The sequence below is a fragment of the Dermacentor andersoni genome, chromosome 5, assembly GCF_023375885.2.
Source record: "Dermacentor andersoni chromosome 5, qqDerAnde1_hic_scaffold, whole genome shotgun sequence".
In the NCBI taxonomy this organism is placed as follows: domain Eukaryota; kingdom Metazoa; phylum Arthropoda; class Arachnida; order Ixodida; family Ixodidae; genus Dermacentor; species Dermacentor andersoni.
In genome coordinates, this window is record NC_092818.1 from 159,644,985 (window position 1) to 159,669,439 (window position 24,455).

Genomic DNA, 24,455 nt, shown 5'->3' on the forward strand with positions numbered 1-24,455 from the left:
GCATCCCAGGTGCGGCGCCACTCAGTTGTCATTCACGCTTTCTTGTGGAGCACGCCAAGACCAAGAGGCCTTTCACGTTCTTGAAGCAGAGTGGCGATCTGCTCTTTCCAATAACAAACGGCCACCAGTTTGCATGAGCCATCCATATGTGGAGTGAGCAAAACAGAGCACCCTGCTTATTTTTTCCCCCTGGCATCTACTGTCTTTAAGTTTCAATACCTTCTTTGACAGCATCTGCCAAAACAGTGCAGTTAAAAATTTGTCGGCATTAAAAATTTCCCGCGACATGAAAAGTAATTGCGTGTCCATTAGGAAAAGCACACTTTCAGTAGCGCGGTGCGGTGCAGCATTCGATACATCGAATGTGGTGGTGAGCGAGAGTTCGATGTACACGTAGTATGTCAGTACACTTTTGCATGAGATTTTCGAAGGGAATTTTACAATTGTTTGATAAAGACAATAATTAGATCTATCCAAGTTCAATATATCCTCGATCGACTGTATAACCAGAAGAATTGCCACTTTTCCTTGCATTTTTCCCTTTTTACTAAGCAGGATGTAGGCCTAGTCATGAAGCATGCATCGTCTGTTTACTTTTGCCTCATCTCGTTGGCATGATACATTGTTATATATGTACACATGTCAGAATAAACTGTATTTATTTGTATTATGAATTCTACTAAAATAACTTTCAAAATCCACTAGGTACTACCTTTTCTTGTGTAAAGGTCGAACACATAAATTATGGTCTAAATATTTAGAAAAACAAAAATTATCCATGCTTGGACAATCGCCTATTTCCTAAGCAGTGCACCTAGCCATGTGCAGCTCATGCTCTGCTATTTATGTTTGGCTTCAGTGTGGTGCAAAGATCATCGGGATCTTTTTCAGTCTGTTGCTTCTGCAGTTGGTATACTCTTAGAGGGAAGCTTGTTGACTATATGTCAGTGTTGTGACAAAATTTGTATTCCGGCACAAAACGGCTTGTCCCCTAACACTTTCTTCCTTTACATAAGCATTTGTACAATGCATGCCCCTTTTCATAGGCAGTCCCTGCCTATGAAAATTCTCATAGGCAGGGACTCAGGACTCAGGCAGGACTCATAGGCAGGGACTCATAGGCAGGCGGCATAGGCATGCCGCCCTGAGAATTTCTGCGCTTCGTATGTACTTTGGAGGATAACAAAAAAACTTGCGACAAAGCTAAGGACCATGCAATGAGTGATGAAACAGGAAACAATAATTGCAAAGTCAAGAGACAGGGAGACCGGCAGTGTGAATGAGAAAGCAGGCGGGTACAGCTGATATTCTAAGTGAGAATGACAGCAAGAAGTGAAGTTGGGCAGGTTGTGTAGTGGACAGAACAGATAACAGGTGGCCTACTAAGGTAACAGAATGGGCAACAAGGGAAGGGAAATGCATTTGAGGGCAGCAGACAACTAGGTGGTGCAATGAGAGCAGGGAATTTGCAGGAACAGTGTGAAGCCAGCTTGCTTAGGACAGGGGTAACTGGAGAATGCTGGGACAGGCCGCTGCCCTGCAGTGAGGATTGTGAGAACAGCTTGCCTGAGACAGGTTGCCCTGGAAGGCTGCAACTAGCCGGCTTATGAGGGCTCCTCCGCAGACAAAGTCGAGAAGCCAGGACCTCCTGGGGCTCTGCAGCAGTGCGCAGAAGGTGCCCACCGCGCACTTCACAGCTGCCAGTCTCTTTTCCCAGAGGGGGCCACTTTTCTTCACCGTTGTACCCTCAAGAAGAAAGATCACAGCCAGAAGGCCAAGCATACACCTCAACTGGTTTCCTGGGAAAAGGCTACCCAGAGGAAGGTGATCCAAGGCCTGGAGGAAAACGGGGAAAAATAACATAACAGTGCTTACAAGCACCCCCCATACACAATTTATGTGCAAACTATTACTGAATAGCACAACGTGGTTGTTAACTTGCATGACCAACATAATTTGGATTGATTCTAGGTTCTCCCCGAGTTGCAAAATCTTGTTAAAAATCTGTTGTTTATGTTTGCCTATAAAAACAAATTTGTATGCTTCGATTGGCTGTTTTTCTTTTTTTTCTCGAAAGTTTAGGCCTGGAGGAAAACGGGGATAAATAATAACATAATGCTTACAAGCACCCCCAATACATCACTTATATGCAAACTATTACTGAATAGCACAACGTGGATGTTAACTTGCTTGACCAATATAATTTGGATTTACTCTAGGTTCTCCCACAGTTGCAAAATCTTGTAAAAAATCTGTTGTTATGCTTACGTTTGTCTTTAAACACAAATCTATGTGTTTCAATTGGCTAATGTTTTTTTTTAAAGTTTGCCCAATGGCATAAACTATTAAATATACAAATGACTGTATGCTCTGTTCTTTTGTCTTTTGAAGTATGATCTCTACCCCTCTGCAAGAACCTTTACTATTCTGGCTAGCAATTTTTGAAATAAAATAAACAAATATTCACAGTAATAATTGTATGCAACAGTTTACAGAATCTTCAGTAACATCTTCAGAGATGTTTTCGATAATTAGTTTAGTAATTACCTATTTGATTGGTTAGTTAGTCAGTTATATTTGTTAGTTTAGGAAGTAGTTTGTAATTAACTTCATAATAATTAGTGATAATTCAGTATTTTGCAATAATTATAATAAGTTTAGCAATTTGGTCATTAGTATTCGGTTTGTTACCTTTGTTAATTTAATAATTGCCTATTTGTTTGGTTAGTTCATCAGTTGGTTAGCTTTGTTTGTAATGCAAGTTTTAATGCGTAATTGCACAAACGTGCGACGTGAACTTGCTCTGTAGTCGGTTACTAACGATGGAGGTGCACAATTTGAATTATTAATTAAGACTCTGTTGCAAATGCAGTTGAACCTGGGAATGAAACAAAGCATCGTATCTGTTTCGAAATTGTTCACGTTTAACCCTTCCAGGGTCGATTTCTTTTGTCATGTGTGACCGCCCAGGGCCAATTTTTTTTATTGCAGATTCCAATTCTTCTGAGGGACCTATTTTGAAAAATATTTACTGCAGTTTTTCTAGGGTGACTGTAAAGTGAGAAAAAAATATTTTGCATTGGTATATATGTACTCTTCATTCATGAACAACAATAAAAAAAGAAATAAACTTATAAGAAGCAAAAATCTGATGCATTGTTATTCACGTAGTTCAAAGCTTAGAAAATGCGCACACGAGAATATTTCGCAAGTGTCAAATATTCCTGCTCTTAAACTAATATTTACGCCCATGGCGTAATTGAACTGCGTAGGTGAGCGCACTCAAGAAAACTGTGTGGTTGGGTGCCCGTCGAAAAAAGCAAAATGTGTGACAAACTTCCACTAATCTTCATCTTATCGTAAACCAGAGGCAATTAGTTTTCGCAAATCTTCAAGAAAAAAAGAAAGAAAAAGGAAATGCATGCACAGTGGCATCCTTCCTATGCGCACCCCGGTGAGCACTAAGCGAGCGAGAAACAGGCGGTCGCCCTTTGAGCGATTAGTAATGAGATAGCCATCAGTTTTGCGAGCTCAAGAAGCCAAAACCGCGCGCGGAACAAAACTCAAACCACCATCCACCTGCGCGCATGCCAATGTGCGCGCAGGCAGTCAACCCTTGCACAATAGCGGGCGTACACACAGAACGCCTGTGGCGTCCATTCGGTGTGTGCTCCACTCCACCTCCCACTTGGAGTTGCGCTGTGGTGCATCCGCTGCAGGCGCTATGTGAATCTCTCCCACAGCGCTACGTGTAAGTTTCATGACCAGAGGAAAAGCATTGAAGGACTGTGGTTCTACTTTGTTTAGGAGCTTTCATCTCATTTCTACATTAGTTTTTTCCTTCAAACATATAGAAAGTGGCTGCACATTTGATTTGGGGGTGTGCTGGAATAGGGCAAACACTGTCAAATGACTCAGCAGTGTGTTGTGTGTTCTGAATCTTGTTTAATTCAACCTGCTAGGTAATTCGATCAGTTTTGTTGGTCCCGTCAAGGTCGAGTTAACGGAAGTCGGATGTATATTTTACCTTGACATAGTGATTCAAAACGTGGTGAGCGGCAACTACAACTACCAGAAAGTAAAGCTCTGTAAAAAAGCTGAATTGCGTGAAACAAAGAGGAGCAACGGTACACGGGGGTTAAATACAGCTGAAAGATCTAGTTAGAAAGTTTGACATGTGCAAACAGCCCCTGCCCCCTGCATGTGCATGTCTCTCAGTGAAGACCACGACACTAATGTCAGAACGTATAAGTCTTCAACTCAACATTTGAACCATTTTCAACAAGCCCTTCTTATCCAGACCTGGTAGCTTGCCACTCGAAGATTTTACAAAAGGCAGACATCCTATTTTGTAAAATGGGTATGTTAAGCAAGTTATACAAAGAAACATTTCAAGACGTTAGCATAGTTAGGTCTTAAAGGGGCCCTGAACCACTTTATATCGAAAAGGAGAAAAGGATTTGAAGAGAAAATAGGCTATTTCAGAAATACTTTGTTGAAAAAAGTACTTCAATGCGTTCAGCAGAAGCGGAGTTATTGGCAATAAAACACGGCCTCCGCTATGCTTCCATTACTTCTTCAATGCCTTGCACTGCAAAGGCTACGGCATAGTGGGGCATGCCCACAATGCTCGGCCTTCTAAATGTCACTGTAGTGCACAGTTCAAATTTCATTTTCGATGTTAACGCAGATGCCACGACTTCTGCCTTTGGTGCCTACGATGCGCTAAACATAAGCCAAACGCGGTTGTCCTTAGTGAGTCGCAGTGCGCTTAGCCAGTGGACTCGTGGCGGCACCCCATGGCGCCCACGGTATCTACGCCATGTAGCTGACCGTAGCTTGATGTCAGCTATCGGCCAATAGCAGCCGTCTAGGGAATGACGAAATAGTGCATCTGATGATGAAATAGTGCATCTAGAAGAGAGTGAGAACAGGGCCTTCTGTTGAAAAGGGAGCTTTTGAGAGAAAGGTGACCTTGCGATGCGCTTGCAAGCTCCATGAACCGCTTACGACAGCAAAACTTGGCTGAAATGTTCACAGCAGCGTATGCTATCCGCGGACTATGTCATTTCACCAAGCCCGAGGGGTGGTTTAGGGCCCCTTTAAGGCAGTCTCCTGTATGCATGCAACAGTAAATTTAGCAAAAGTAGAAGCATGTTGTACTCAATGGTGAAGAAGGTGGATAGTAAAAGGGCAGGAAGGATTAAGCACAAACTGCCAATTGAAGGAGCCTAGCTGATCCTAGCTCTTTGCACTGAAACAGCACAGCAAGCCATCTGTTCTGCTTACCTCCAACAAAAATGAGACGTCTTCCACATCGATTCTCTCGGTGAATTTCTCTGAATTAGTGGCTATGATGGCTGCCAACCTTTCAGAAGCAGCATGAATGGCAGCCCACATTTTGTTGAGGCCTTCAGAAGAAAGCAGCTCTTTTGAGCTGTAGTCAGCCTGTGGAACAGTCTCCGCATACTTTTCCCACTTCACTGGTCCTGAAAGGGTGCCTGTGAGCGCACGACACATGCCTGTGGGGTCTTCTTCAGAGTCAAGCTTCCTGGAACATCATTAAAATGTGAAGCACAGTACCATTAATGGTCAGACATCAGAACATTTATCACTTAATGCTGCATTGACCACTGGCTGCAGTAAGTGTGCCTGCCTTGCTAGTTCAGTGGCTACAGATTTTGTGCTGCTGAGCACAAGGTTGCCGATTTGATTCCCAACACCACATCAGCCGTATTCCAATGGGAGCAGATTGCAGAAATGTTTGCGTGCCACGCCTTGGATGGACATTAAAGCAACTCAGGTGGTAGAAATTAATTTGCCACCTCCACTATGATGTCTCTCATAACCCATGAGTTAATTTGAGATGTTAAGGCACATAACTTATTTTGTTTTTCTTGATGTGCAAACATGATGCACTAGCAATAGCCAAATCTGCATTTGGGGGACAGGCAAAGAGAAAGTATTTTAGGCAGCGTGCCTCTTTAGGAACCCCATCGACATATTTCTTTATGAATGCCAAGAGGTTCTGCACATGTAAAACCTACGCAATGATGAAGGCGGAAATGCAATGATGACAATGCATTCTCGGCTTCCGTCAGTACATCTCATTTGCGCATGAGCTTGAAGAGGTGCCTAGTTTCTATCACCTATAAAAACACACAGGTTTTTCATAGATGATCACACTCAAACAGAAAGCAACTGACTGAGGAGCTGTGAGTAATCCATTGACTGGCGGTTGCTAGTAAAATACTCACCACACTAGACATGGCTGACCACCACAGAATGAAGACACCATATCTGCATGTAGAATGTTTATGAACACTCATAGCAATGTGCCACTGTGCATCAGGCTAATGACTGTCCACCTCACACAACTGGGTATGAGTACGAGTTGCGCAGTCTGTAGCATTAGCATTTGCAACAAGCTGGTGCTCTTAGCTCCGAGCTTTTTGCTTTAGCTTGTTTTCACCGAAGATATATTTCTACTGCTATTAATTTCTACCCTCAAGTTCTAGCTTCAAAACAAGGAAGCAGTTACCTTTTGCTAGCCTTGAACATCGTGGAAACATGTCCCCACAGAGCTGTGACGTAGCATGTCTGAGCCAATTTGCACTCGATGAATGCCTGGCTTCCAAGGTAGGTGGTGATAATTTTTGCCTGAGTGAGGACTTTCTTATTGCTGCAAAGAAAAAGTAACCTCCCAAACATGAACAAAAGCATAGACATAAGCAACAGGACGTGAGAATGCAAAGATCTTGAAAAGCTATGAACAGCATCAAACTAGTGGCCTGAAAACAAGCACGTAAAAATATTCTTTGCAACGACAACCAGTATATAAAGAAAATTTATAAATCTACAGGTCCAGCCATACGAAGTACAAACAGGAGACACACAATACAACATGCTGTCTGATAAAACGAGTGATGCGTCTGACAGTTGTCTGTCCTGGCTTTTAGTGCCTGCCAGTGCCTGATAAAACCATTATAAAACTTGCTAGTGTGACTAGTTACACACCAGGACGAGAAGAAAGGGGGTTAACCGAGCGGTGCGATTTTTATTAATCATATCGTGAGACGCCAACAAACAAAGACACCAAGGAAAACACAGGGTAAATTACTTGTACTTACTAAATGAATTAAAGAAATGATTGATTAATGGCAATGAAAGTGGAGGAAAAGCAACTTGCCGCAGGTAGGGATGGTCCCACGTCTTTGCACTGAGCATTGCACGCGTAATGTGATGATGTGGGATCGTTTCCCACTTGCGGCAAGTTGCTTTTCATCCACTTTCACTGCCATTAATTTATCATTTCTTTAATTAATTTAGTAAGTACAAGCAATTTCCCCTGTGTTTTACTTGGTGTCTTTGTTGGCTTCTCATGATATGGTTGCAAACCAGATCAGATGCCAAGTACTGCGTGTCTCCTGCCATATGGAAGTGTCAATGGATCTTGTCTCTTCCTTCAGCACTCATTCATCTAAGAGGCTACAGATAGCAGTCCATTCTTATTGCTAATGTTATGTGGTGAGACAACACTTCTAATGATGATAATGTGATATGCCAGCGTGTTTTGTATTTGTGATACCAATGGCAGATTGTTTTGAAACTGGTCACAACCATTGTGCCTGCAAAGTTGGGATGGAGCGCTTGGAAAAAAATGTAAAACACTGAAGCCTGTTGAGGGTTTCCTTGAACTTATTCGGGTGCTTGTCATGAATTTGCAATGCACCAATTGTAAGTTCCCAAATTTGTATAGCATTAAGTGAGAGGAAGCTGCATTCTGACAGTGTGCCCCTTATACTTATGTGCCAGTGGCTGAGGCCACACAGGTGCTAAATATTAAGTCTTAGCAAACATTAAAACTCTATAGGTGGGGGTTATAGAGAACAAGAAGTCAATCTGCAGCCATTCAGGTGCACAATAAATGCAAAGCTCAGCTCTGCAGTGCAAACTGCTTTATCAGCTTACAGAAGCTACAAAGCTTATTCTTTCAATGAAAGTCAATGCAAAGTCACTGAAATCTTTTTTAAGGCCTATACTTGTACTGAAAATTCGTTGTTGGTTCCATACAACACACCGCTTGTCAAACAAGCAAATGAAACCAAAAAAAAAAGATAGTATGACTTGCCTGTCAACCGAATCATTGCCTTTCTTATGTGCCATCACTTCCAAGAAGAATTGACAGAGTGCTGTGACATTCTTTGCTGGCAAGTAAGGGGATAGTAGGGGGAAGTTCACCAGCAATGTGTGCAATGACACCACTGGAAAACGGCTTTCTGAAATTTCACAAACCTGTAACACACAAGACAGTGATGAGGGAGGCAACCATTGCAACATCTCAGAAAGACATCTCAACTGTTAGGAAAGAGACAAATTGCATGAAGTTATTTTACTTTAACCTTTCCAGCAATGTACCTCTCAAGCGAATCCATACTTACCCTTTGTGACCAGGCCGAAGTGCTCACAGTCATGTCCACATGGGAGAAAACCAACTTAGCTGTAGCTTGCAAACTAGCTTGAAGATGTTCATTGGTGATTTCAGTGAAAAGAACAAGAGCTCTTATCTTTTGAATCCATAGCAGCATCTGTAAGAAAAGGAAAAAAAAACAAACTTAAAACCAAAAATTAATTAATTAATAAATGGATCGCACAGCCACCTTATCTTTGAAAAGAGTCAGCTTGACCAGAATTGAATATATATTTCTAATTCATGAGTTCCAACAATATAAACAATGAGGAAGTGTAAGAGATGACATAATTACTAATTCAACAACCATATATCTGCAAACTTATGCACAAACTATGGCAGCAAATTAAGGCGCAGCTTGCATGCAACAAGTCAACAGCTCACTGCAAGATCACTGTGCCTTCATTCTCGGTGGCTGATGATTGCACTCAGAAACAACTAGAGGTCCGTGACCTCTCACTCACAAGGTGGTGACAGATGAGCTTTGTCTTGTCCTTTCTCATCATGGCCAGCAGAGACTCCATCTTATCAGCTGTGAGAGAGGGATGAAGGAAAGAAAGGTCGTCTGCCTCCAGTGGTGCTGTGAGCTCAGGAGCCATGTATTCTTCACCATAACTCCTCCGGTACAGGTAGAGGACAAGATGCAGCTCTCCCCATAGGTGAAACACAGAGAGTGCACAACGGGCATGTTGATTCTGGAATGGACAAATTACAGTGACGCAATATCAGAAGCTGTGTATTATTATTATTAGAAGACAGCACAGCTCATAAAATGAGTAATCCAGTGCCTACTGGTCTTAGGCGTGCATCGCAATGGTGTGATGCTCTAAGTGAACAAGCACAACAAAAGTGCGGCAAACAAACAGGAGAGTCAAATGCACGTCCAATACTGCAAGTAGAGGAAGATCACTACACGATGCCGTGTAGGTGGACAATGGAAAGGGCTATAATGGCCCCGTTCTATTCTTAATATGCTTCACCGCATGGCACAACTGTATTGCGGTGATGCTGACTCAAAAGAGAAAAAAAATACGGCGATTATACAACAAATATTAAACCTTTGTCTCATGTGCACTTAGTGCAAGTCTCGATCTGAAGTGAACAGAGTTAGGCATACACTGCCTACATAGAAATATGTAGCTTCGATTTAAATCTGACTTTGGTTAGCTACCTAGTGCATAATGGTAATTACGATGCAAGTGTGCTGTATGACCCAGTTTCTTTTTTTCAGCCCCGGTGGAGTCGGGGGAAGTTTTCATATCCATACAAATGGGAGGACTGGTTGAAATTCAGGAGTCTCCCGGTCAAATCAGGAGAGTTGGCAGGTGTGTGTTCACATCTGCTAGCACTGCCATTGCCATGTAAAATAAGCATTAGCATAAGCCGTTGTCCCGATCCTGTACTACTAATTGATTAGCCACTCTGCCACTCCTGTTGTAGAGCTGAAATATCAAGCAGCGAGTGAATGCTGAAAAACAGTTTCTTTTTGACCAAAGCAACCATTTGCGAGTGTTCCTTTGCAATCAACTTGATTGTGTGAGCAACTTGCTGCTGTGAATGCCGCCTAAGAGCGACCAGCACGCGACTCCCATAGTCCAGTCTCGATTATTGTGGCACCTATCAAGATCTTTGTGAAGAGAGCATGAATACCACTTCTCCCTTTTGTACTCACACTTTGCTTCTTGATACTCAGGTCCATCATCTGTGTGGCGAGCTCACGGGTGGCTTGCATCAGTTCACAGACCTTTGTTACGTACAAGGGCGGTGTAGTTGGGTTGACCACTTGGATGTGATGAGCAAATGTGCGGAAGATTTCTGTAACAACGAGGATCTTGGGGAGATGGTTCTCTGGTTTTTTAGGCACTTCATCTTCAGATGTGTTTCCTAAAAAAAAGAAAAAAAAAAAGTAAAAGAGAAGCTTAAACTGATACATCAGCACGAGTTGAGCAAGCACAGGGGTAAAAATATTTATTTCTTAGAATTCGACATACAGTTGAAACCGTTTATGACAAACTCGATAGTTCTACAAAAGATGGTTGTCATCTCAGGTTATATATAGACTTTCCCTTAAAGACCCTCAAATATGAACCTCACTGAAGCTGGCATCAGTAGTTACAATTCAGCAGCACTTTTGTCCGAAAACCACATTTTCAGTGTCATTGTTGTTCCTGGTGTGTTCTTGCATGTAGCCACAAATTTCCTTTAGAAACGTCCACCTAAGAACGAAATGTGGCATGGTACAGCTCTTTCAAAACAACGCCCTGTTCTGATCGCCTGCCATTTCAAAACTGCAAGCATAGCTGTAATTTTTTATTCGAGAGCTTGTGATATATTTAACTACCAGCAGGACGTGACTATATTCTGCACAAGAGAGCAAAGCATTCTAGTTGGCTAGAAGCGTAAACTTTGGAAACTACTGTTGCATGCCGCCATTCTACGAAGGCCTCGGACATCATGGTCTCGGCATTATGACTGTGCATCAGTCACACAAGAGCCATAAAATTACATTATCTATGTTGCATCAGGTGTGTCATATGTAAGAGACATGTGGCGCAGAAAGGAAGAAGAGGACGATGTGCGCGTATCGGTCTGAACAGCACGAGCCCCTGAGGTGCATGACCCGAGCTGGGATCGAGGGAGAAGCGGCGCCGAGCTAGGATTATCTACGTGGCTCTGGGCCAAGAAGGTTGTAGTGTCAGCATCACACTGGCGATGGGACCCAAGGAGGTTCGGTCAAGTCCGTGATGCTGGCAGTCCAGGGTGTGGCCGCCGACCTCGGCAACGTTCGAGTAAGGCTTTTAGGACCTGCTGCAGCGTCTCACGGCAGTGCCGGGCACTCCAGGAAGGATCCTCCTTCAGAGGCAGACCAGCACGTACGATAGTCTGTGGGGTGTCTCGTTGGCACTCGAAGTAGCGGCGGAACCCGGAGTTAGGACTAACCGGTGGGGCCGGGATGCCACGTCACTGACAAGAGTTATGCTTACAGCATAAGCGCCATGCTGTTTATGCTGTAAGGCCCTTCCCTACACGCGTGCCCTGAAAGTGAGTGACCTTCTTCATGGCTTCCGAAATCAACGCATGGCGGTCATTCGCTCATCTCAAAGACTTTTACATTAGAGAGTTTGAGCACGTCCAGTATTCTAGTAAGCACAAGTGGATTGGGTGTTTTACCAGATGAGCGGAGGCGCAAACGTCAACTGCCTGCATGGTGCAGCCACCTAGTGGCACAGAGCTCAACCAGACAAACAAAGCTAATATTGCAGTAACTAAGTGCATTTTACTTGGCTGCTGGGGTAAATTTTTGGCAGCAACACGATGATGCCACTGCCGAAAAATTACACAAGCAGCCGATATAATACACTTGGTTACTGCAATATTAGCTCTGTCTTGTTGAGCTCTGCGCCACCAGGTGGCTGCATCATGCAGGTTATTCGCATTTGCGCCTCCGCTTATCCAGTAAAATTCAGCAAAATGGCATTCATCCAGTAAACACAAGTCGACAGCTCCGATGATGGGCATCGGCATAGTCGATTAGTGTTTCGAAAGGGCAAAAGGGAGATGGGAGAAGCACGCAAGGCTGGCGATGCAGTAGCTCACCTTTTTTTTTTTACTGGATTCCGCATTTCTTTCTTTTCAGCAGAGACACCCAGTAGCCAGATTTAATTTTTGTAACCAACAATGAAATGTAAGCAAGTGGCTTATTTTACCATAGACCAGACACAAAAATTAGCTGCGGCTGCTAATTGCTATAGTACTTGATACATTGTTCAAAGTGGTATTATAAGAAATGGGTCTGACTCTAGTGAATTTTGCACTCAATTAAGCATACAATTCTTGAGAAAAGTATGAATTAGCAAAAAATTTACCTTTGACTTGTTTGAAGTCAGTGGTTTCAAAATGCTTGAAAACACGTCAATTGTACTAATATTTCCAGGCTTATTTAATTTAAACAGAATGTTTAATAATCTGAATTTGTGAATTAGTGCAAGCCCACTGTGCAAAGTGTCACATTCTCACCAGTGGTGTTTTCTGATGTCCAGTAGCTGAGTTGGTTGACAAGAAACTGCCATGTCTCCGTCAATTGGCCAGGAGGAAGGTTAACACAGCATGCAGCAAACTTCTGCAGGAACGACACTGGAATGCTTGTCTGTGATAGCCGGGTGCTCAGGTTCGTGAACGATGAGAAAATATTCCGAATGAGCTTTGGCACTCGGAATAGCTCAGTGTAGGTGGCTAGGATGCTCTCTAGAAGCAGGTTCCTTGCTTTTAGGAGGCCTGGTTGATTCTGAATGAGAGAGAGAAATTTGAGGCAATAAACATACCAGGACAATAGCAGCATAAAGGCTTTTAGTAAGTAGTTCACCAATTTCATCCTGTGAACTTGAGGCTTACTGATGCACTTGTTATGAACAGCTTTTATTTATTTATTAAGAATACAGTGTACACCAAAGGGGCATTATTGTAGTCGGGGTACACTGCAAAGAGTACAAGAAGAGAAAAAATGGAGGAGGGAAACATGAAATCAAAATGGAACAAATTATGACAGTGTGAAACTACACCAGGTACATGTGGCTGCTGACAACCCCTTACTTGTTGCGATCATGAATCATGAAGGATTAGTGGGGCACAAGTAAAATAGGGCACAAGTTACTGGATGTGGTGACAATGGCAAAAAAAGTGACAGTGACAAAAAAAAAGATTTGAAAACTGAGGTGTGATGGTGTATCTCTGAAATTTTCCTACTGGGTCTCTTCTATGGGACTGCTACGTAAGGGGTCCAAGTAGTGTTGTTGATTGATGTGAAACTTATCATGAGAAAGTGTATCTCATTGAAGGAGGAAAGTCTGAAAAAGCAGCGACTGAGTTACTAGAAGTCCCAATATAAGAAACTTATATGCTGACATTACAATGCTGACATTACAATGACATTATGCTGATATTACAATGGTACAAATTTGTAGCTTAACATAGTTTTTTTGTTCGGTCCCCTCTCAGAGTGTCCTTCAAGAGCCTTCAGCATAACAGCTTAGTACATCCTTGTTTGTTTCCTATCATGATTGCTATCATTATTTCCTACTTTCAATGCCCAGATGGAGCTCTCTAAAAGAAAGAGCAATGGACAGGATAGAATATATCCAGCCTGTTGCCCTTGACTTAGCTACCAAAACTTGGTCATAAGGCGCAAGAATATATGAAAGTAATATTCAGTACTCGCAGCATGACCTCAGAGTATAAAAACACTGTGAAGTATTTCCATGATACATTTATGCACCATTAAAGAGAAACAACTACTTGAGGGATAGAATTTTGCAACAACATTTTTATGTCTAGCCAGAAGTAGGGGCAAAATGGTTTGTATTGCCATTTTAAGCCAAGAGCTTGCAGAACAAGAGAAAAGCTGCACTGGGCAGACATTAGTACATTCACTAGGTAGAATAATGTGTGCTTATCTACTATGGGCAGAGCGGAAAGAACATTGAACACTGAATTTTTAAACCTAGGTGCAAAGACGCACAAGTTCATAGCACTGCAACTTGTATCTAATTACAAGCCAACTGCAGCACCTGTCATGGACAACACTGGGTACTTAGATTGCGAACTTCCCTCGAAACTTGTCACTATATTCACACAAGTGTGCTTTGAATGAAAGGTTGGCTATGCTTACATACAAATCTGGTATAACATCTTTGTAAGAAAACAATAGTTTATTTCCGTGCTCTCTAAAAAAGCAGTGTTTGCCAATGGGCACCGGTCAACAGAATGTCCAAGAATGCGGGCGATGGCCTGCTTCGGGGGAGGAACCTGCCCCCAGCAGTGATGTAAGATGATATGCCGCCTGTGCAGTCTGAGAGGTTCCACTGTCAAGCAATGTGCTGGCGCCTATAAGGTCGTGCCTCTTTTGACAGTTTAATTTTTTCATTACTACTAGAAATATACAAATTTTTAATGCTTTTATGTTTTAACATTTTATTTCAGGACTTATAGTGCAATACATAAAATTATAGCTTCATTATTGGTGTTTTGAATAGTGGTATATAACATTAATTGCTCAGACAATTTTTGAAAATTCTTACGGAAAAGTTCAGAGAAGCACCTCAAGGAACACGAATGAAAGTAATAATTTGCTATTTTTAGCACAAGCAATGAGAGAATGAAATGTTTAAAGTACACAAATAACGAACCTGGTTCCTAGTTCCCAACTTTCGTAAGTCAGATCATGAAACAAGAATTATGAAGATTTGTTGGTGTCAATAGACCTTTTCCTGTCTGGCTTCATCTAGCCAGCATGACGCTGCTCGATTATGTTCCTGTCGCCTGCAACAGGACAATTTGGAAATGCTTTAGCTTGTTCTCCATGAAATTTACGTGATGCCAGTTCATAAGACGTCATCGAAGAACCACTGTGTAGCCTTTCGGTTTCATGGCTGTCTATTCTTTTCCTCTTTATGGGTCGCCATTTTGCATTTAGTAGTTAGTGAAGTGCCTGCAGCGATAGTGATAGTGCATGCGGCACTGGCTAACTAGAACTCGGATCAGGATGAGCTGCACTCAATGGCGTTTTTTTTACAGCAGAGCAGAAGCTGAACATTATCAGCACCATTGAAGAGGAGGGAACAGAACTACTAGACGAAGATGCGACTTGGATGAGTCGTGGATCCGTGAATGGAAACTGTTTTTGCAAGGATTTGAGCGTTGTTGTATGCAGTTATTTCTGCAGGTTACAGCAAGTATTTTTTTTTCTTTTCTTCCCGGCCGTTGCGGTGGTGGGTTATACGCAAAAAAATAGGACAGATCACACAAAAAACTTCAACTTCTGCTGAGTTTGGGCGCGCAACGCTCATGTGAATGGCTGATTGCATTGGTCGCACATACCACTGCCAACTGCAATTCTGACTTTCAAGGTTTGAGTCTGGAATCTGGGAAAAAAATTTTTTTTGCTAGTTCTGTGCCCCACGTGAACTTTCGACACCAATGGTACTTCTGAGAGAGAAATATTCTTGGCTCACCAGTCCACAAACTTCCCAGCACTTTTGCAGGGTTTTGATCATGCTGCCTTCCACGAGATTTGGTGCAATCTGCATTATGGTCCCCAGGCACTTGAACCACGCAGCGTTCTTGTACTCCAGGGGCTGTAACTTGGCAGCGAGCTCACCGAACCAGCGGCGTGGCTTGAACAGACTGCGCTTGAACTGGGGCATCACTACCACCAGGCAGTATTGTTCAGTGGCCTGGTACACTGTCAGGAGTTGGTTAAGGTAGTACAGCCGTTGCTCTCTGCTCAGCACCACGTCCTTGAATAAACCACAAGAAATGAGACACAAAACAATGTAGACTGACCCAAAATATATGGCTAAAGATACTACTGTGAGCTAGAGTTTTCAATTATTTCCTTCTGTTATACTGTTTAGCTGTTCTCATCTTCATTTCTGCAACTTGCAAAAGGTCACTTTGACCCCCACACCCGTCAGAAGCAGCTCCCATAAAAATGAAAAAAAAAAAAAAAATATCTTTAAGGCAATGACATTGTGTATTGCAGGCACCAGAAGTGATTGCAAGCACTGGAAGAATGTCATGAACATCATATTTTGAATATCTCCCATTCATGTTTCTGTATTGGTAACACTGAGCTTTGGTTTCAATTTTGTGTCATATTCGTATGCACAACTATCTAATCACACCTAACTGCATGTTAATATGTCATCTGTTCCAATAAAAACAGGGTACTACCAAAGATAGGCAGAAATAATCAGAGAAAGTAGTGTGGTTGACATTAGATGTGTAGTACATGGTTTGTTAAAAGGCAGTTCAGGCACGGCCACACTTGGCTGACAACACACCTTTTTCATGAAAATTTTGACATATTTTAACGACGCAAAATTTTATGCACTTCAGTCATGCTGCTAGAAATATGCATGCTACAGTAAAAAATTTGTCTTGCAACTTGTTCGTGGGACTGGCTTCCTGCAAACCATAGGCCGTTCGCCAAGACATAAGCCTTTTGCTTGGACAGTTTACAGATTTAGTAGGGTGGATTAACAAAGGAGAGAAAGAACATTCTCCAACGACCCTGCTTACACTAACCATGCTTGCTCACCTTAGAACCACTGAATTTCTGAACTGTGCAGACTTACAACTATGTATATGCTCAAACAAATTAGTTCTGCATAAAGCTGCAAAGTAGAGCAAGGTTTCACAAGCAGAAAAGCTGGCCTTAGCTGGATGCCAGCTCGCAGTCTTATAAGAGAATGCTTCTGCCAAACTTGCTAAGGCACCTGCCTTGTCTTTTTCCAAGCTGTTTTCCAAGTGCTTACAGAGAGCCTTGACTTAGCAGCTAAGAGCAAGACAAGGTATGTGTGAAATAGTACTTACCATAGGCACTGTTCCACCAAAGGCAGTGCATTCAACACCAAGATGGTAGGCGAAGTAAGCCAACAGTACAGTGTTAGACTGCAGGTCTTCAGTTCTGTGGAAGGTATGAAATACGCTGCTGTATTCCGTGAGAAACTCTTTTACAAAAAAAAAAAAAAGACGCATTCATGCAACAGACCAAATTCTGCAGACAAACGTGACAAGGCCGAGTCCCAGCAAACTGTGCCACTAGCAGCTTATCTGCTTCACCCTTCAGTGCGGTGTGATTGAGTGGCACTGAGACGCATAATGCTCGTCCACGGAATTTGGTCCATCGTGTGAATCTAGCTTAAACAGCCTGAAGGCAAAATGAACATACTTGTTGTAAGCAATGAGGCCCTCGAGGAACACGGCAAAGAACTCAGGAAGGTAGTTTGCGAGAGGTGTCTTTGATGATGCCTGTAAAACAAAATGTTTTTCTGTGACAGGAAAACGCTGAGAGATGTTCTGGTGAAACTAGCAGCAGCTTGGACACTGCCAAGAAAAGTTCATTCTTGTACATTCTGAAAGTTACAAAGCACTATCAACGTAACTCATAATGGTAAATTTCCATCTTAGGCGTGTGCTTGATACAAGAAGTGCTAAGCCATATTACAACAGAAATAAATTCAGGATTTGGACAGGCTTTTCTTGGCAACATACAGTTGGCAAACCCTTCATGAATCTCCATGAAACCTTGATGAACAATATTGCCCTCCACAAATATAAGTGCATCCCTGACAGGTACACCAAAACTACTATGCTTCAATGGCATACCTATATATTTCACAAACAAGGTTAACCTACATCAGTATGGAATATACTTGAGTGCAACAGATATATTCATAAATGTCTCAAAGCTCTAGCTATGGTTTGTTTCTGTCCACCATAACGAAAATTATGTGCATGAGTTGTCTTGAAACAACAAACAGCAGAACAGCATGGAATCAAAGAGGTAATCAAATGCCTCTTAAAACATGTTCCACGACACTGAGTGATCTTCACACACTCAAAGGAAGTTTTATAAATTTGGCACATGAAGAAACTGACACATACATTTGCCTGGTCATTAGTGACACTGCATACTTACAGTGCTTTGCATGCAATGCTGGTCATATCATAATCTTTCAGTGCTTCCACTGCACTGTGATAAGGCCAGTAATGACGAAGTGGATGGGGTGGCTTGTAAGGATTACAATAACAAAAATTTACGCAAGGTACTTTTTATGAAAAGCAAGGTAAACACTTTCACAAATTGGCACGCTGTTAAAAAGCAGAAGGAATTGTTGTCTTTCTCAGGTGGGTGCTACAAGTTCTTTAACTTGACTGATCCAGAACTTCAGTGAATTCCCTCATGACATCTGCCCCATTATATTTAGACGCTTCAACTCTGTGGAATCAGTTATGCACATTCTAGTGGACTGGGCGGTGATTTGACTCGTTGCAAACGTCTAATTAACTACGCCTCTCAATTCATTGTCATGGTTCCCTCCTTTTCATCCTCTGTTCAGGTTTCCAGGTAATGGTGGGGTGAGCACCCTTCAACTGTCAGTGTCCACGCTGCGTTGTCGTCTCGATAGGAGGTGCGGTGGCTTGACACATGGCATACATTCAATTAACATTTTTGTGGTGTTGAGATGTAACAGTGCTCATTTTGTTGATTGTCAAAATTGACCTGGAGCCTTTCCCTCCATCTATTGGCTCCCATAGCCCATTAAGTAGCTTTGGTGCATAAAGCTCCAATTATCAAATATCAAAACCTGCGGGGATCTGCCCTCTATGCATTCATTCCCATAAACACAAACACACTAAATAGACCCAATGGTTTCAAGGCACAAGAACACACAGCTTCGTCTAACGAGCAATTTCTGAAAACAACCACTCACCTCCTCGTTTAGTACTTCACTGAAAAACTGCATGAGCTGTTCCAGCAAGTATTCATCACCCCTCCGTGGCCCTGCTTGTCGATGTGGCTCAGACTGCAGCACTTCCACCATCTTTTCGTCCACATTTGCATCTTCATCTTCCGGTTCATCTTCTGTTTCGACCTTGCCCTTTTTGAATTCATCTTTTTGTTCCTTGCTAAGAGGAACCATGGCATTCCAACCATCTATCCGGAGATACTCATACAGGGCTGTCAGCCAGGCAGTGATGTTGTTCCTGTTTGCACAAAGAGCAGCACAAAGAGAGATTAGACAACATATACTGTTGTCTAAAAGTAGAAGTAGTCGGGGCAGGACTCAAGCACATTAAATGTGCTGGAGGACAGAGGCCAGAGCATTTCAGTGGCCTTTGTCTGGCACTAAAAACGTCTACTCAAGGGTCATGAATTTCCTAATGAAACTGCAATATGTGCTGATATCAGGTGGTATATGCAGAGGCAGATGAGTGCCTTCATTTAGTTTAGGTGCAATTATAAAATTTTAAATTCGCAAATTAAAGGTGCACTGAAACTGAAAATGGCATATGATATCCGCAGAATGTGTTTTTTCACCAAACCCGAGGGGTAGTTCAGGGTCCCTTTAAGAGGCCTGGCATGTGTAATTTTGATTCAGTGGCTAAGAAAATGATCAGCATACGTAGTACCCCTGATTGAAGCAGCTAGGCTCCCTGCCAGGTACTCGGACGTTTCCTTTTATGCCATCCATAACAGTTTACCTGGCCAGGCCGATACGTATACTCAGCTGCAAGATTGTAGCATTGCCAACTAGTACAATAGATACTAGCCCAAATGAGTAGAATGAATTTCCCTAGCAATGAACACACCTAAATATTTGCCTCAGGAAGCAACAGCTTAATGAATTAATATCAGCATGTCAACGAACCTGAGGAAGAAGCAGGCGTGCACAAATTTTTTGATCGTTTTGTGCACCTTCTGCACAGCCTCTGATGCTGCTGCTTTCTTGAAGTGCAAAATGTACATCATGTTGTTGAGCAACGGTTTCAGATGACCAAATGACTCCTGAAAAAAATTCATTTAAAAAATGAGAACAGAAATAAGGAATAAAATGAATGGGAAATCAATGCACATGCACGCACACACTAGGTGACATATTATGAAATGCACAAAAATTCACTATGTTAGCTGCGAGCTACGTACTACTACCGGTTGCCCACTTATTATGCTCTTGCAACCTATTTGCATCCCAAGGACTTGTCCTAACGACCACGCTGAACATGTGTCACAGATCATGCCTTGAACTATGGATGAGCATTACCCTTGAGTACTGTGCTACGAAGGTGTTTTCAATCTACATGAGACACATTGGTCTTAGCCAGATGCTCTGATTAGCTTTGCGTGTGCAAGTGTTCATGTTGTGTGAGTATGGTGTGTCTCAAGCGTATAATTTAATTTGTGATCATATTCATCTACAGTAGCATGCTAGGCACACTACCAGACAAACTGCTGTTGGGACTTTCTTTTCAAGCTAGTGATTGATCATCGCTGCCTTTGCTTTGTTTTATGAGCCAATACATGGTATCATGCATTGCACAAAGCAGCTCAACTCCAGTAAAACCATAAGCATTGCCAGATGTGCTTGCTAGATATGTCACAATCAACCCCTAGCAGGAGGACCTCATAGATGTCTACCACACTCTCCAGTTTTCACTAAAAAGCCTTTTGCTATCTTTCCCCCATTATTTCATGCTAAATTTCCTTGGCTGGCGTAAGCACCTTACACAGGGCCAAATTGAAAGTGCCAATGATGCACAGCACAGTGCTACAAAAAGCCTCTGCACAAGTACAAGTAAATAATACAAAACCAACAGCTTGCAAGCCATTGTTATTGCAGAGGGAGTACCGGAGGAGGCATTTTGTAAGAGTCCGCTACGTGGACTTTTACAGAATACCTCCCCTGGTGGCACAGGTAGGGAGAATAATAGCTGCACGAGAAGTCTTGCCAAGTAAAGACAGTTCTGCAAGTCACATATTCCAGTACAACTATCCTGCTTCAGCAAATACAACAATCAGAACAACCAGATTGCAGAATACAGTCAAATGGCTTTATAACAAAGTCCTTGCTACTTTCAAAATTCTTTATTATACAGGTCACTTTGTTGTAAAGATTGCACACCATACTGGCCACAAAAGAGCATGCTAAGCACATTTAACAAGAGAAAACTCTTATTTAACATGAATTCAAGAGAAACATATAGTGAAACAAGTTGCTGATTTTTTTAAATACACTTCATCTCACAGAATGTGCAACTATGGCCGAACTTATTGCACTGAGGTCCACGTCATGCTCAATGGCAAAACGCTGTAGCGACGAGAGGTAAAGGTGCAAATCATCAAATGCTGTGGTCATCTCCCTTGCCACAAAAGTTCTTGTTTTGTTTACAGGCTCTTCATCAATGCTGACTTCGTTGATGACTTGAAGGCTGCGTCAGCCGTCAGATCCGATTGCATTTTCACATCGTCATCAACTGTAACGCATTCATCAGCTGTCACACCCACTACTTAGTTACAACAAGCAGCGTACGAGTTGAATGATTCCTGGAGCATGCAGCAGGGCTGTTTCAAGAGACAAGAAAAATGAATTTCTAAAGAGGGCCCGCAAGGGCCGGCTCTGTGTGAGCCACCTTGGGTTTTCTGGCACAAACGACACGGCTGTTTACGTTAACGACCATCTGACAATCAGCAATAAAATGCTGTTTGCCAAAGCACTTGCCCTGAAGAAGACAAAAAAGTGGCAGTACCTCTGGACTGAAAACAGCCAGATCAAAGCACGGAAAGCTAGTGATAGAAAAGTGTTCCGAATTTCAGCAGAGTCGGACCTGCGCATATTCATGTAAGAGCGCCTATTGTGCTGATTACAGGTGCTGGGTCGCTTTTTCATCGCAATGTCCCTTACGTATTCTTGTGAACTTCATTCTTTACTTTGTCACAATAATCCTTCAGTGATTCATTTTAATGCACGCAGTCTACGGAAGAATCACGAGGGGATAAATAATTTTTTATCTTCGCTTGATCATGATTTCTCTTTTATTTGTGGTTCCGAAACGTGACTTTCTAGCCATAATAGTAAGATGTATGGGTTTCATTCTTACAGTCCTGAATACTGTCACCGTTTAAACAGTAGGCATGGTGGGGCTGTCACCTTTGTTTCTCCCCGTGTCAGCTACAGTTGCCGAAATTATTTAAACTTTCACGTTGATTGCTGCAAAACGGTACGGGTCGAAACTAATGAGCCCTTCGAGGCATGCAGCACTAAAAGGTTTGTTCTCGGATGTGTTTATAGGTTATCAGGTTCTAACGTTTCGGATTTCATCTATGCTCTTGATAGCGCACTTAACAAACTGCTGTCGAAAAATAAGAGTGTAATGATTGTGGGAGATGTAAACATCAACCTGCTGGATGTTAATTCTAGCTTGTATACAGCCTACACTGACTACGGCCTTCAATCCTCATCAGTGGCTACAGAGGCTATGGCTTTCAATCCCTCATCACATCGCCTACAAGATGCGTTGGTGAGGGTTCTCATTCACTAATTGATCACGTTTTAACTAACCTAGACGTACCCATTTTGGCGGGCATTGTTAACACTGACCTCACTGATCACTTTCCGATTTTTGCAATCTTTGAAACATGTTTGGCTAACGTTGTCGCCTCTTACTTCACTACAGTACTCGATACAGATAAATTCATTTCTACCATTAGCTCCACTGACTGGTCAGATCTGAATTTTATTGAAGATCCTATAGAGGCTCTTAATTTCTCCTGAAATTTATTCACTAAAGCAGTCGGTACTTGCTCTCGAACTGTGCGATGTAAAAATAGATTTAAACGCCCCAATAATCCTTGGATGACAGATGGTCTGCTGAAGAGCTTGCGGAAAAAAGATAATTTGTATAAGATCACCATAACACAACCATTCAACTGTTCTCTGATAAATCGGTCCCTGATTGCGGATCAACTATACGCATTGCAGCAATAATTCTTTTCATTATTTATGTAGTTCCTTGTTGCCTTGTTATTTTAACGGTGTTTGTGCTTGACTATAATTACGGCAATGACGCAATACATTTCTTTTCTTGTTGGCATTATTGTAACCTTGATTGTTGCGTGACTGTTATTACCTCAATACTGACCCTGTAACTGGTTTCTGTAACTGCAATTATTGTTGTCATAACCTCTCCGTTCTATTTATTCTCTTGTATAATCACGTAACCAAATTGTTATATGCCCAAGTTTTTTATTGTATAAGATTTAGTAAGTAACACCTTATACCATGTTCCTATGTATCACACACAGCCCTTCCTGTTACAATCCCTGATAGGATTCACAATATCAATAAATGAAATGAAATGAATGAAGTTATTTGTCTGATAGGGAATTTATTGTTGATGCATGTGAAACTTTATCCCGTTCTAAAAAACTTAACCAAGGGGTACCACAGGGCTCAATACTGGGGCTCTTCTTTTTTCTGTTTACATTAATGATATGCCAGACGTCACAGACTTAAGTCATTACGTTCTATATGCTGACGGTACAACTATATCTATAGCTGATAAGTGTATCTCTTCTCTAGTAATCAAACTAAATAACACTCTTGACCACCTAATGGAATGGTGCAATGACAACAATCCAGTCACTAATCCATCTAAAACGAAATTTTTGTATTCCATTCGCACCAAAAATCACTACTTATTCCTCCTTTGTTAGCCTTAGGCAATCATTCTATTCCCCCCCCATTAGCGACTCCGTTTCATTTCTAGGTGCTATCCTAGACAGCCATCTGAAGTTTCACTAGCACATCAACCATTACGTGCAACCACTATCTTGAGTGCAAAAAAGAAAAAGTGCATGTTTCACATGATGTGCGATCACGTGACTGCGACACGTGTGGGCAATGGTTATAAGAAGCCGTGTTTCTTTCAAAATAAACGTTGTTGAAAGTCAGCGCTTGTGGTGTCTTCTTGTCTCATCTCTTGTCTACATTTTGCGCTGTTAACAGCAGGATGGAAAACCAACAAGCCCAAGCTGCTATTCTAACATCAACCATGTGAAGCTGAAGTGCACTTTTGGTATCCGTGCGCTTATCAAGGCGCGACACTATTTTTCTCCTTGTGCTTTGCTTTCACTCTACTTTGCGTTCATTCATTCACACATTAACTATGGATTAATCGTTTGGGGTAATACATATCTATGTTATTTGTCTTCAGTTCAGCATATACAAAATCGAGCAACCCGTATCATCACTCACAGTTCACAGCGCTCTAATGCTATCGGTCTGCTTGAGCAGTACAAAATTTATGTATAAAAATGTTATTCAACTACAATTTAGCAATAATCTTTTACAAGCTGCTTCATCCCCAGCTGACCTTTCAGTATATTCAAAGCAGCTCCTTTAGAAATACAAACCCTACTAGGTTTGCTTCTAATTAGAATTTTTTGTTACTATCAGTTCGCATTAACTATGGTAAAAAGCATCTACATTTGCTACTATTACACTTTGGAATCGTTTTCCTGTTTCACTTAAAATAACACCTAGATTTCAGCGTTTCAAAGTTTCGCCAAGAGATTTTCTGCTAACCTCTGATAACTTTTCCTAATAAATATTTGTATTTTCATAGTCACCTAACTAATAAGTAT

The 24,455-nt window shown here is 42.0% G+C and overlaps 1 protein-coding gene across 1 annotated transcript in view; it reads right to left on the bottom strand.

Moving 5' to 3' along the window:
- Window positions 1-24,455, bottom strand: part of LOC126531484 (uncharacterized) — a 65,687-nt gene that overhangs the window by 31,788 nt on the left and 9,444 nt on the right. Inside the window, exons 7-19 of the mRNA XM_055071196.2 lie at window positions 19,684-19,820; window positions 18,745-19,018; window positions 17,199-17,278; window positions 16,841-16,934; window positions 15,478-15,762; window positions 12,488-12,755; window positions 10,143-10,354; window positions 8,935-9,165; window positions 8,442-8,588; window positions 8,132-8,295; window positions 6,542-6,682; window positions 5,290-5,551; window positions 1,567-1,836 (exon numbers count right to left, since the gene is read on the bottom strand). Of these exons, the coding sequence (XP_054927171.1) occupies window positions 1,567-1,836; window positions 5,290-5,551; window positions 6,542-6,682; window positions 8,132-8,295; window positions 8,442-8,588; window positions 8,935-9,165; window positions 10,143-10,354; window positions 12,488-12,755; window positions 15,478-15,762; window positions 16,841-16,934; window positions 17,199-17,278; window positions 18,745-19,018; window positions 19,684-19,820 (2,565 nt within the window). The remainder of the gene's footprint in view (window positions 1-1,566; window positions 1,837-5,289; window positions 5,552-6,541; window positions 6,683-8,131; window positions 8,296-8,441; window positions 8,589-8,934; window positions 9,166-10,142; window positions 10,355-12,487; window positions 12,756-15,477; window positions 15,763-16,840; window positions 16,935-17,198; window positions 17,279-18,744; window positions 19,019-19,683; window positions 19,821-24,455) is intronic.